Source organism: Scatophagus argus, chromosome 10 (assembly GCF_020382885.2).
Source record: "Scatophagus argus isolate fScaArg1 chromosome 10, fScaArg1.pri, whole genome shotgun sequence".
NCBI lineage: Eukaryota > Metazoa > Chordata > Actinopteri > Scatophagidae > Scatophagus > Scatophagus argus.
The window spans coordinates 10,198,133-10,212,880 of NC_058502.1; the positions used below are offsets into that span (position 1 = coordinate 10,198,133).

The window sequence follows — 14,748 nt, forward strand, 5'->3', positions numbered from 1 at the left end:
CATAAGTTTATTTCCAAAAATGTTAATTTTTCCCTCTATATCATTTGACTAATTTCCTGGGTAAAGTGTCACTCTGCCTGTCTTGCTCTGAAAATACTCAAAAATAATTAATAATAAGGGATCCTACATATTTAAAGAGCATTTTTACCTTATGAGAAATAAATTGACATAAACATTACTATAATATTTTATTTATTTATCTATTGCTAGAAATACTTGGTGGGTGTCCTGCTCTAAATGATCATAAAGCACTAGAAGGCAGTGATTTGATAATAAGTCGCTGCAGTTCGTTTTTAGTCAACTTAGACATGCTAGGTATTTACATAGGAATCAGTCATTTATAGAAACGAATGCTGCTCCAACGCAAATGTCACTGAACATTATGTTACAATTGTAAAAAAAAACAACAACAAAAAAAAGGCCCGAGTTCAGAGAATAAACAGCAGAATAACCCCTGTTACAAACCTGTGAGGGACAACAGAGAGCAGTCTTCATCTGCATCTTACCTTATTGTGATATTGTAGCATTTGTGTGATTATTCTGATCTTAGGATGGTAGTTCTTGATCGAAATAACCCTAGAAGATTAAAAACAAGCAGACAAATTGAGCAATAAACAGGCTGTGTGTTATTGGGGCTGTTTCCACTGTCCAGAGCATACAGTACCTCATGATGTTGGAGGCATCTTCAGCATCAGGATCTGCACAATATTTGTTTGCTAGGATTAAGCAGGCATCTGCTGACTCGATCTATGTGTAAAGGACCAACAACAGATGTGTTAACGTTACCCTATCAGTCAGTATTTATTTACCAGCACTGAACGCTTCTGTCTGTGTTTATCACATAACTTAAACAAATTAGTGGGCCTAATTCTGGCCAGAGCCTTTAAAATTAGTCATACTGCTGATTTAAAGTATCTTTCCTGTCTTTTCACTCTTCTTTGTATCCAATATGTTTAAGAATTTTTTTAAAAAATGAAATGGATATCATTATCAAAATTACCAATTCATTAAATGGAACTTTGCTCTTAATCTGGGAAATTTACTCTCCACTTAACATTTGTTTTATATAATTTCATGTGAGTCCTCCCGCAGACTGTACCTTCACTCTGGCCAGATCGTGAGGGTTGAGAACAGATCCCTGGTAGAACTCTACTTGGGTAAAGTGGCGTTTGAACAAGGCTTCCAGCTCAAGATTAGGGGAAATACTAGCACACAGAGAAAAGAGAGCAAGAGTCAGTCAATGTGTGGGCACCTCATGTACAGGCTGACTGTGCACTGTTTCAAACAACTACTCTGCTAACCCGCACATGGTGAGGAAGAAAACATTAACTTACTTATGGAGAAAAACAATTTCTACATTGACATCATCCCTGTCCTTGTGTAGGAAGTCTTTGAGGAAGTTGGAGACACTTTCGAGGGTAATATGACCACAGACCACAATATGCCTGGAAGGGGGGAAGAAATCATCTTGAGTGGGCAACATAAATCACTGCAGACACTGGCATGTCTCCCAAAGATAATCAGTCAAACCAAAGCACTCTAACATCTAACTCAAATATAGACTAAAAAAAAAAATCTAGATACATGTCAAGAAATGTCTTTTCAAAGCAACAAGTAACTAAATTATATCTTTTTTGCCATAAAAGTGAATATTTTCCCCCATGCAAGGAAAGTGGTTAAATTCTGCACGACAAGTGCAATCAAACACTCAACTCTGAACCACTTTAGAAAATCTAAGATATAATCACACAGCCCACAGTGGTTGGACTGTCATCCGTTCTCAATATAAAAACTGTCCCTTCAGCCAAACCACCCCTTTGTGAACTGAATGGATGTTGACAAAGACATGTACATCAATATGCCTGTGCTTTTATACAGAACATTACTGAGAAACTTTCAAAGTGATTTGGAGGCCTGTGGTTGACACAAATTCTAAACAGGGCCTGCGAGTATTTGACGAGTCTCCTGGCAAAACATGAGATGCATTACAGCAGAGGGATCTGTCAGGCAGTGCACAGGGCTGATTACAGCAGTGAGGAAGTACGACGTTAGATTGGAACGATTTACAGTTGAGGTTGTGTCCCTGTTTGTCCTCTGACTGCACTGTGGAGTGATCAAAGGTCAGATTCACAGTTACAGCTATGAGATGAGATCCATTTGGGAAGTTTTAAATTGAAGTCTAATTAAAATCACTGTTATTAGGACTTGTGGCACTTCTGTAAATATTAAAACTGAAACATTTCAATTTTCCTATAATTTATCATTCATTATTAATAAAAAAAATATTCTTTAATGTATTTTTTTTTTAAATTAATGTTAAGCTTCTTGGTGATTTTACTCATTTAATGAAACTGCAAAACTGTTTAAAGTACTTTAATAAAGTGGGAGAAGTTGTTGTTCTGAAAACAAAGTAATCATAATAGGACTGTAAATATTATCCAACCATAATACGGTTGGGATTCAGTCACACTAATGTAGAGGACTTGAGACACTTTATACTTCATTTGCACTGTGGTAAGCCGAACTACCCTTCTGGAGTTAAATGTCACCAAGTCTTATTGCCGAACCCCTAAATGAGAAATCCAAACATGCTCAGTCAAATCCAGCTCTTATACTGACATGGATTAGTTTGGACACTCAGCGGACACCCTAATTACCCTATAGAGACCTGTAAGGCAATCTGTGTAATGACAATGGCCTTATCCACTACTTAACACAATGTGCCAGGAGACAAATGAACCACTTTAGTCTGGAGTGTCTGGGTACTGGACAGCTTTGTGTTTAATGCTATGAGTATTAGGTTACTCTTTCCTCAAATAAAATGAAACAAAAAAAACCTCACTGTGGTCATATTTGTTCATTGTTCAAGTTCTTATCATCAAACTAGATTTGTTTCATCCAATCCTTCATTTTAATGCTGCTGTACACAAGGAGGAAGCTCTGGAAAACATATTAACCTTGACGTCTAAAATTGTACAGAACATTACTGCAATCTGACTCAGTTTGGCAGGTTTAAAGGAAACAGATATTTATTGATGTTAGTTGAGAACCATAGTCCAGATCAGTGAGTGTGTCCTATCCTGTACCAGATGGACTGGGCAGGACTGAACTGAAGTGGACTTGGCAAGGTAACGCGACAGACATATTGCGAGAATGGCAGTTTGTGGATGTTGCGGAGCATAATGGTCTTCACAGATGCCGCCTCTGTCCTGTTAGGGAATCTAATGAGCAGCCGTGATTGCATGGTTGGCCGGAGTTAAGCAAAGGATTGTGTGGTCTTACAAGCTGATGAGCTGAGATGGTGTGGGCAGCCAGCAGTATTTGGAACAAGATGTCTCTCATTTCAAGAGATGAAAAACGTAGGTCATGTTTTCCTATTCCCAGTATCCTGAGACTTATATCCTGTATTATTTGATTTGTGTGATTCCAACAATAGGCTATGACATGCGCTCACTGAAGCTCATGCGGTGCCTGTCTTTCACTCGGAGTCTGCGATTTATCAGCAAAAAATACTGTTCTTTCCCTGGTTTTAAACTTCCTCTGATCACACCACCAAATGAAGTTTCTGATTTTAAGATGGAAATATTGTTGAGATATTAAGCTTCACTTAATGGATATCATTAAAACTGAGCTTTCCTCGTTTCTGTGTGCCAATTGTGGCATCAAATTAAACACTGAGATCATAGGATGGTTAAACAGGACAAAAGAAAAGGATATGATAGATAATTGAACCATTTAAAATCACTTTATGAATAAAATATAGTCCCTCTGTTAAAGTGAGTGTACAGCTTGAACTATAGGCACAGCTAATAAAAGAAAAACTGAACAAAAATATAGAGCACTTCTTCTTTTTCACAAGAAAAACAAAACACATCAACCCAGAAACTAAAAAAGAAAAAGAAGTGTGGCACACAATAACATAATGCAAAAGGGGTTTACTCAGCATGCACACAAAACATGCAGTCAAGAAACATCCCAGGATGTCATTGGAAACACACTAAATACGAAATGAACAGAGCTCAAACATCAGCAACAGAGGTCACTCACTCGATACTGCTCTAATCCTTAGGTCAGTGATGCAACTTGCTGCAGAAACCGTCTTCAAAATGTTTTTATTTATATAACTTTCTTCTCATTGTATTTTTACATTGTGTTTCAGGGAATTTTCAGACAACAACATTAAGTGAAATTTCATCTCCTACAATCAGTGAGAAAAGCCAACAAAGCCCTGTGTAGTCATTCAGACCATAAAAAATGAAATTTAGTCATTACAGCACAACACTGTGCAGACTCTTTACGTGCATTTTCATGCCTGATAGTGTGGGAGTCTCTGTGTCTGCACGCCTCAAGTTGCTAGCCCATACAGAGGACTTTCAAAGGTGTATATCAAAGTTCAGCCACAGCTGAACCCAGTTTCCGTGCCAACACCACTGTTGAAGTTTGGGCTAATGGAAACCATAGAGTCATAATGGAAACCACGGAGCCCACAGTGCAGTGGGCGCCAACAGAACGCAACACTTGTCATTATTATATCAGCATACACAGGCTGAGTGCTGTCACTGCACCCACGGGTGTATGCTACACTGCACAGAGTACTATAAGCAACACCAGCATGAAACGGAAATTCAGTATGGCTCCAATGTGAGCCCCTCTCACTTCCAAATAACCTTCAAGGCCTGTTTCAAATGACAGCGTCCAGGCGAGATCAAATAATGGTTACATTCAAAATAGTTCACAATGTGTCATGACCTCATTGTTTGTGAGCACTGCAATCAGTCAGATACTTGTAATCTCCTAATCTCATTTCCATGATAGACTTTTTTTTCTTTTGTGCTGACAGCTGCTAAATGACTGAACCGCCAAAGGCAATCCTAAACCTACATAACAAACCGGTTTTGTCTATGTGTCAGCTCCTATATATGTAAACACCAAACACATACATATCTAAATGATTATGTCAAGAGTCTGGTGCCACTCTGAGCCTGCCTGTTTGGTGGGTATCTTCTGATTGTTACCATATGCTCGCACTGCATGTCTAACCAGAAAGAGAAGAGGAAGGGGGTGTGGAAGGAGAAAATAAAGTGTGTGGGAGAATTTATCCTCGGTTTTGACAAGGGCTTCTCTCAACACCCACACGTGAGCCTGGGCTGAGGTCACTGGCCAAACGCAACATTTCATCAATCTTATCTCGCAGACAGACAAACATTATCGAACAAAGGCTTTTTTCTAATGCCCCGTTCTACTGCAGACTCCCCAGAATCCACCCGGCTGAAAAGACTGACTGAATGCGATGGGAGTTTGGAAAAGAGAAACAGAGTGAGAAAGACAGGACAGCATAGTAGTAGATGTTGAGTGCCAGAGAAGAAAAGAGAAGAAAGAGGGAAAAAAAAGTCAGCCCTCCCTGTTCTGGACACACCACATTTGGATTAAAATCAGTCTGTGTGCTGAATGTCAGTAAGGTTTGAGCCACGAGGAGGAGGGTAAGGGGGCAGTATTGCACAATAAGAACTGTGGTAATCCTGTACAGTAACAGCAAAATGACCACAGTGTCACACATACTTCACAGTGCACTGGAACCTCTGCTGCAAGAGGCCAGTTACAGAAATAACAAGAGCATCTGGAGACAAACTCCACCAGCACACAGACACGAGAACCGGGCAAGCACCAAGAACCAAGCAGGCAAAGCAAGCCAAAAGCAATTGAGAGCCTCCAAAGGGAGCTGAGGCATCCAGCATTCAGGGTGTGGGAGCTGACTGAAGATCAGGGCCAGAGTTATGTCAAGCATTGATGATGCGATGGGCTAGCGGTGACAGACAAGAGGAGGTTAGCTTTTTCACAGAGTTCACACTCCATGAAAAAGCCTGCAAGACTGCAGGTCATAGAGAACATGCCAGAAATGATGCAGTACAAGAAAAGTAAGTCGATAAAACATGCAAAACAGACTCAAGCAAGTGAAACAAGAAAAGAAATTGTATCTTGCAATAGTCATTGAGATTGATGATGCTTAAAAAAGACCACCAATAATAATGCACTTGCAGATGTTTAAACCTTTCTATTTTCTTGAGGAAAAAAAATCCTTTAGATGTGGATAGTAGGGGTTTCATGACTATTTTCTTTCATTTTGATTGATTATGTACTAATTCATCCCTATAGGCATGACTGTATTAATGAGGGACTGGATGTGAATAAGAAATGGAACAACACACAGCGCATAGATATATTTCATAGAAGCACCACCGGTTAGTATACTCCAAGTCCAAAGTGTAGTAGTCATGAAAGCTCTATTTTCCAAAATGAAATTCAAGCGCAATACAGGATGTTTCACGGAGGACAAAGAAAGAAAATGAACGGCACACAAATGACTTCAGGAAAGCACTGAGAGAAGGACAGGTAGAGGCAGATACAGAACAAGGTAGAGAAATAACAAGGAGAGAAGGACAGACAGAGTGAAAGAGAGTAAAGGGGCATGGACATGTGTGTCCTAATGGCCAAGGTCTCCAGTCACGCAGTGTGACTTGATGTTATAAAGTAGCTTTACTGTTCTTAAAAAAAAAAAGAAAAAGAAAAAAAAAAGTCAAATTAACTAACCCCCAGTAACTCTAACCTTTAGGGTGGGGGGTGGGGGGCACTTGAGTCACACAACCACACCTTGTCTGGATTTCAACTTACTTTCTGCCTCGTGTCGAGTTATAACTCCCTCCGTATTTCTTCCGATTAAGGATGAGAGCAGCAATTTCTGGCACGTAGCGAGCAAACATGGCCTACATGCATGGAACAGAAAAAAGAAAAAGGCATGCAGAGAGGGTTCTACCGCACACAGAAAAACAGCAGAACCATCTGGAATACTTACTTTCTCCCATTAACCGCACTATAGGAACCACCATATTTCTTGCGGTTTCCTATTAACTCTATGATTTCAGGGACGTAGCTGGCAAACATGGCCTAAGGAGAAGATAGAAGACAGAAGAAGAGACTAAAAAAGAGACTACTACGCTGCAGAGTGGGTGGTGGGGAAACTGGTGCATGAATCCAGATTTCTGAGAGGAGAAAAATATTATATTGCTATGGAAATCAAGTTAAAAAAAAAAAAAACTCTCTCATTGTCTGTAGAGACTTGCTAAACTTCACAAAAATAAGAGAGAGTTTCATATACCCAAAAACATAAAAGTAAAAAAAAATAATGGAGAGTTTACGCCGAGAAAAAATAGCCCCAGTCTTTAAACGGTTTAGGAACTGGTTTGGTTCGTGGGCAGGAATTTTGTCACAGCTGATGAATAGTCAGGCTGTGATAGCACCCAAAAATCTCTCTGGATAGCAGAAATTTAAAAGCTTCAGGAGAGTAAAAACCTATGTGCCATGTTTTGTCCAACAAACACAGATGATCTGGCAGGTTGATTTGAATAGGCTCGCCTGATGGTCCACAGCTGCAAAACACATTAAGACTCATTTGTTGGGCTGGTAAATGAGCTGGATGCATTTTGCAAGGTTTCACAGCCTGTTATCCTCGCACAGGGTCGTGTTTACATTTATTTACTTACAATGGGGTAACTCAGTGACACTACTCATCAAGGTTTATATCTACAGTAAGAAACAAAGAAGTGCCCTTGCCCTTGTGAATATAAACTTAAATCATGCTTGGACAGTGTACCTATACATTACCGAGAATAATGTGAAATGACGTGAGTTTAATATGATCCCTGGCTTTAGAATATCTCCAGCCTGAAGTCATTATTCAGCCACTGCTGCTGATAGGAAGCAGGCTGAAGTACTAGGCTAAAGACTTCCAGAGCTCTCAGCACTGAGAAAAACACAACCTATCACCATGGCCACAACACAGTACACATCCACACAGCTGCAGGTCATCAGTGCATAGTGACAGCTGTCCAAACACAGAACACAGTAACCGTGAGGTGCAGTTGCTAGATCGTCCTTTTTTCTTTTTTTTTTTTTTTTGGAGAGAAGATGGAGGAGGTAGGATCTTTAGCATGTGAGTGTTAACAGGTGAGCGTACACTCGTGGATGCTTGTGTGTAAGTTGCTACACTAATGGTGGCAGCCCAACAGGACACTAGATCAGGGAAAGGTGAGAGGGAGGGAAGTGGGTGGCTGCTGTTGCTATGGTAACAGTCAGGCTGGCCTAAGCCTCATCTCCCTGCCCCTGTGTTTGTTGGAATTGTGGGAGGAGACACGGGAGGAGGGGTGTCCTGAAACCGCAACTGCTTTTAAGAGAACAGTAACAACATTATCAGACAAGAGCTTATACTCTAATCAAATACAGGAATGACACATAAGGGAAGGAAACAGAGGAGCACATGGTACTGTAACTACAGTAGACAAGATACAGTAGGCTAAACAGAAGGATGCAACTACACGTTGACAAAGAAATAACATTTGCTGGCGCAGGCAATGTAGTTTAAACATTTTAAAAAGAAGACTGCTAAAGTATTATCAAATAAACGCAGTAATTCAGGTCTTAAGATTAATTCTTCATTAATGTATAATTTATTCTATCACTTCGACAGTCTACTGATGGGGGCAGGCAGGATGTAGGAGGGGTAAAGGGGAGTAAGGGAGAAAGAAAAGCCTGATTTTACCAAACCGCCAAGGATGAAAAAGACCATAAACAGGCGCCCCAAGGTGGTTTTTGCATAGACATCCCCGTAGCCGACCGTAGACATCGTCACCATCAGCAAATAGACACATTCCCAATAGGAAAGTGACTGGGAATTCTGGAAGTTTTCCCAAGGATCCCCTGAATTTTCCACCTAAAATGGAGATGGGAGGGGGAGAGAAGGGCAATTAGACATGTCTCTAACCAACAATTTGTAAACAGTTTTTTTACATAGGGAAACTGCTTAATCAAGTCTGATTGAATCCAGCTACAAAACGCTCATGCATTTTTCCTTTTCGAGTCAGGCAGTATTTTCTTTCTATAATGAGCTTAGACTGCCATCTAGTGGTACAACATTTGTATGCTGTGCTGAGCGTTTGAGCAGACTGACAAATGCACAATGTACACTATATGTAAAATTATAACTCCTTTTCCCTTAAATAGGCAGTTTGACAGAAGATAATGAGAGGAAACATGCAGAGACACAAAGCACACAATAAGGGGTATCTGTGAACTGGTGATACTGCAGTTGCAGCCAACTTGTGTTTTGTCTCTGTTTTACGTCTCTGTTTGATGTAAAGTCAAAGAATGCTTCTTATATGAGACCTTTGAAATGTTCTTTCAAAAAAATAAATAAAAAATGCATCTGATTTATTTACACATGAATTTGTGGTTGTTCATGATTAACCCTCCTTTTATTTTCTACTGAAAAATTTGGATGCGCCTATCAGCACCAATACTAACCTTATTACGCAGTTACTTCATCACTGTTCTTATAAAATTCATTGTCTCCACTATGAGTCATTCATTTTTTAGTACCACAGCAATCTCTGAATGATGATTAGTAAGTGTATGAAGTTTCAAATTGCTACTGAATAAACTACTGAGTGTCTGTTGTATATGGAGAAGTAAATGAGTGAAAGAGAGAGTAACTTCAGACAGAGTCGATGATTCCAATGAGGTGTATACATTTAAATTTGGGAAAAACAGCTCCAGCATTGAATCAGCATTTGTTGATACAATGAGTTAGGTGATTGGAATCAGCATTGAGAGAGAAAGTTGGGTCAGTGCGTCCATATTTTAAAAGAAAGGTGTCATCGTGATGTCAACATCTTTTCATGCAATTCATTAGTCAGCTAATACAATAATTACACAACTTGATTTTGAAAAGCGCTGCACGTCATAGTTTTCTTTAGCTCCAGTTCGTGAGTCGGTTACCTTCCTTACTGGCTCATTAATCACGACACCCCACTGGCTCTCACATCTGTGCACTTACCAAATGTATGAAACCAGCAGCTGTGAGCCATGTGCTTATGAAGATGGAACACAGGTTCACCAACTTGATGGAATTGCTGGGTAGAAGAAGCATAACCATAAAAAAATTCTCAAAGACATTAGACTGCAATGACAGAAAAACCGACAGATTTATGAGCTCATTTATTCTTACCTCGTTTTCAAGATATTCAAAAACTGTAAGATTTCTGAGAACTGGATCAATCTCAGCGCTCTCAGGAATCTTAAACCTGTGAGAAAAAGAATAAGACAGAAAGAGAGAGAGATTAGCATCAATCTGACACTGGATTTATATTCACAAATTTATCCATAAGTCAGTTCTCTAAAACATCCTTACAGAAATGCAGGGGCGGCAGACGTGACGAAAGAAAACTGAACATAAATAACATTTAGAGTTAGATAGTGTGGTCCAAATGTTTGTTTTTTTTCTGCAGCACTTAAGCATAGCACTACATGATGCAAAATTTAGTGCGTGAGACACAAACAGAAGAAAGAGAAACACTTTATTAGAGATGATGTGTTGGAATTATTTATGCATTCAAACAAGTTGGCCTACTTTACATGAGCCTCAGTCTGCATCCAAGAGCATCTCGCTTAGGGATTACAGAACAATGCGACACCTGCCTCATTGTCTTTTTACGTAACACGACTGATGCCATGAACGTGTTTGTGCTCATGTCTGTGCCTGCGTGTGTCAGTTTGCGTGACAAAAATTTCCTTACAAAGACTTTACTACCTGCAAATATAAGACAGCAGCCACATCTTTGTCACTAAAAACATCTCAAAGACCATCCAGGTCTGATCGGGAATCAATCTCAAGATCTGAATCGATAAGGTCATTGCTATTGCACGACCAGTTATGTGCACACATCCAGGTGATGTGTGTATATACTCTGAAGAAAACACCCTTACCCCAGTTGGAGAGGATGCGTAAACAGGACCATACTGAATGATACAGTCCGGTCTGCCTTTCCTTTTCCTCGTGTCCATGATGGCCCTGCCTCACCCTGTACCCATTCTGAAAAAGATCGCCACAGGACTTCTTTCGCCTCCAGGTCTCTTGGAGGGTCTCCAAATTAGCTTCACTGTGCGTACGCCGGTACACAAGAAGCTTAGGAGGAATCATTGCTTTGGACCAAATCTCGTCCAAGGAATCCCTTTTTCTTCTTCCCAAGATGTGGATTTAAGAAAAAAAAAAAAGAATCGGTGATCTAAAAATATCAGGGCCTTAAAAGAAAACAACAGGACATAACTCCTGGTGAAAACGAAGCGTTGCTTGTAAGGCAAACATCTCTGAATTCTGTTAAATCGATGGTCACTGCCGCAGACTGATACAGAGACAGCACGAGTTTTATTGTTTGTCTAATCACGTCAGTCCAGGGACTGTGTCTCTGAGAACAAAATGTCAGCTCTAATATAGGTGGGATATTTTTTTTCATTTTGTTACAGCGCCTGTAATCCTTACAACCCAAACAGATTTACCTTTCTCATGCCCCTTTTAGTGCTTCACTATTAACCTTGGTGAAGGTTTGTCTCTACAGCTCACAGCTCTGTTAAACCTATTTTATAAAAAAAAAAGTCTGAACCCTGCCAAGGATTAGCAGAGATGAAGATAAAATGAAAATAATACAGAGTAAAAACAATCATCCTGACTTGAAAATGAGTGTTCTGTTTCCACAGGGAAAATTCAGACAACTCGACAGCAATGTGCGGCTGGTAACAGTTATGTTACAATTCAGGACTGGGATCATATCAGCTACACTAAAATCAGATTTCGTCTGACGTGGAAAAACTTTGGTCAGACTAGGGATCCATTCTTCTTCTTCAAAAAAAAAAGAGAATTAAAAGGTTATTTTATTATGACCCTGTAATATTTCATAGCAATAATACTTTGTAGTTGATGATCATGTCATGTTTGTATCATATTTGTTTGAGAAGAGACCGTCCCAAAGTGTCGCCATTTGTACGATTTTTCACATCTTGACCCTCTCTGTGGCTACAGGTTTTACGCTGTCTTTGAGTGTGACCATAGGAAACATGTATAAACACTGCTGCCTTTAGACATACTGGACTGCCCATACATCATACAAATTAGCTTGTTTAAAGCAAACGATTCCTTAAAGTAGGGGAGAATGGGGTAAGCCAAGATGGTGGAGCCACCCTCTATATCTAATTAACTATAAACAAAGTAATCATGTGACCACAAATTAAGAAAATATGGTTCACATTACTCAGTCCATGTTGGACTCAAACACATGGAAATAGGCAAGCAAGCCTGAGAAAAAAATACATAAATAAATAAAAAAAGATCTATGTTATTCCAAGTAAATTTATCATGTTACTGAACAGAAAAATAGAAAATAGATAAATTGGGGGTGATATTACATGTTGATATACATGAATACTGAGGGCTGGTTTGTAGCTTGACAGGTAGTGTGTGATGGAAGTAAAAATTGCAAAGTAACATCAAAATTGGCATTCAGAGCACAAATATTACACATTATTTATCTGTGTGACATATACACCATCATGTCTGAGAACTCACCTCCCAACAGGGGACAAAAATCATTGTCAAAGGTGAATAATTGTGTGGAAGGGCAAAAATAATGTCCTCATGAGCATAGTAATATATGTTTGTGCGTGTTTGTGCTTGCATGTGTTGAAAAAAGACTCAATGAAATTGTGCTCCCTTGTGTCACGTGTTCATATATGAGAAAATCTCTTTCCCACACATGCCAAAGCCTCTTGCATACACAAGTGTCACCCGGCCAGATGCTCATTCAGAAAGGGTTTTTCTGGTCTGTGCCCACTCTTACTTCATTGAGGATTTGCAAGCCAGAGCACGGCCTCTTTGTCACATGTTCTGGCAGAGCAGCCCACTGGGACCTTCTATCAATCAGCAGTCTGGGATGGTTCATCTGGGATAATACTGACAGTCAACCCAGCCAGGATTAGATTATACGACGCCAAGCAGCACTGAACACACACACACACACACACACATCCTGCTAGTGTAAATGGTAGTGGTTCTCACTGGACATGCCTGCCGGACAGACAGGGCTTGCTTATTAATGTAGAAATTTAAGAGCAGCAATACATTTTGGCTTGACTCTAACTCAACTCACTGCCTGTACATTAACGCAAACATGCGATACGATGACACGTGAGGAGCACGGCTAAAGCAAAGAGGCTTAAATTTCCCACAAATTAGTTTCCCTCCCCCTGAATGTACATGAGGCTTCCTGCCAGCAACTGAAGGGCCATATAAGGCAGATGAACTTGTGTCCATGTCAGGTACTGTAAGCCGCTTTCAGCAGGAAAACACAAGAGATCAACAAACAGTATACCAAAGCACCACTAGGAGGCAGTACCACGTCAGAATCAGAGCCATGCCTGAAGGCTACTACAGTACTGTACATTCTCACAGCCAGTGAAGCTTGACATCAGAAACATTTAGGTTGCCATCAAAAAAATCAACAAGGAATACACCCCAACCGAACACTTCAGATTGTGAAATTATCTTGTTGCCGCTCATTGTCAAAATCTGAAAGTAATCAAACCAATATTACAGTTCTCTCTCTAATGATGAAGGAGAATAGTGAGAAATTGAGTTGGGGTTCAGTAGGCATGATAACTGCTACCATCTTTCAAACAGCCATATGGTAACCCTACACTGCTAGGACTCTCTTGGGAGAAACACTCAGTTCAAGTAATTTAAGGAGATTAATTCCATTTTCCAAGGAAGAACCCTGCAAGCCCTCTTACATTAGCCGCACATCGTTCTCCTCCTCTTAATCAATGTCCAATTTGCAGAGGAAGAGAGAATATAACTTGAAATGCATACAGCATATACTTCCTCAGGTGCAGAGTGGGCGAGTTCACTACCACACAGCACAGGGCAGAACCCCTATTAGTGGTCTTTTTATAATCTGAGTACACCACCACTGGATCGCCAACAATTCTTCTCATGCAGAACCACAGCTGAAAGAGTGAAACCAAAGGTAGCGTAATTATGATGTATTACACTGGCTGTAGCGTGTATCCCCAGCAGTGAATGGTTTGAAAAGATGAACTAATCCATTGAGGAAATGAGGAGCACAATACACATCCTTAACAATCACCCCGACTTCCTCTTACAGAGCCTGTTAAGGGACAGTATACACTTAACTAAATGAAAGTAGCACCAATTATGGATTAGTCTATTGATTACAAGGAAAAACATTATGGCCCTGTCAAGCCTCCCTGCGGAAGTACGTGAAGACATATATAGGGAGCAACAGTATTTAGGGACGTGGAAATATCATTATTCTATAAATTATCATCTGAAATCAGATCTGGGGTATAGTCTTATATATCTTCATTTTCAGGGATTCATACTGATTAAATGCTTATTTTCCTGTAACTGTATGTCCTAATTTCCATAATGATACAGCATATAAGCAGCTAATCTTGATTCGTGTCCTACCTCCTCAGAGGCTGAATATTAACACTTTGAGCTCTCCATGAGTGTTTTGAAAGGGTTCACCATATCCTGCTGCATATCTACACATGGTTAGTTTTGTAACGGAAGATTTGCAACACTTTATGTAGCCGTTCAACACATGGACAAGCTTACCACCAGTAAATATACATCTGAGCTATGCAAGAGGGAGTTCTGTTACTATAATGCACCGTGGTTATATATCATATACCCAACACAGCAGGAGACGCCACTTGATATTTCATCCATGCAAAAATTGTCACCAACATTCCCTCTTGAAAATAATAGTAATAAAATAAATAAATGCATATTAATAGTTCTGGAATCTAGGGCATCTCTCAAAAACAATAAATTCACACTCTCAG

At 39.8% G+C, this 14,748-nt stretch overlaps 1 protein-coding gene across 12 annotated transcripts in view; it reads right to left on the reverse strand.

Annotated features, from left to right (window-relative positions):
- The window catches only part of kcnma1a (potassium large conductance calcium-activated channel, subfamily M, alpha member 1a), a 124,955-nt gene that overhangs the window by 40,784 nt on the left and 69,423 nt on the right, over window positions 1-14,748 (reverse strand). For all 12 annotated transcript variants that reach the window (XM_046401225.1, XM_046401218.1, XM_046401217.1 and 9 more), the window contains exons 6-13: window positions 10,058-10,133; window positions 9,887-9,962; window positions 8,594-8,764; window positions 6,851-6,942; window positions 1,335-1,445; window positions 1,100-1,205; window positions 665-747; window positions 507-576 (exon numbers count right to left, since the gene is read on the reverse strand). In XM_046401225.1, the coding sequence (XP_046257181.1) occupies window positions 507-576; window positions 665-747; window positions 1,100-1,205; window positions 1,335-1,445; window positions 6,851-6,942; window positions 8,594-8,764; window positions 9,887-9,962; window positions 10,058-10,133 (785 nt within the window). The remainder of the gene's footprint in view (window positions 1-506; window positions 577-664; window positions 748-1,099; window positions 1,206-1,334; window positions 1,446-6,850; window positions 6,943-8,593; window positions 8,765-9,886; window positions 9,963-10,057; window positions 10,134-14,748) is intronic.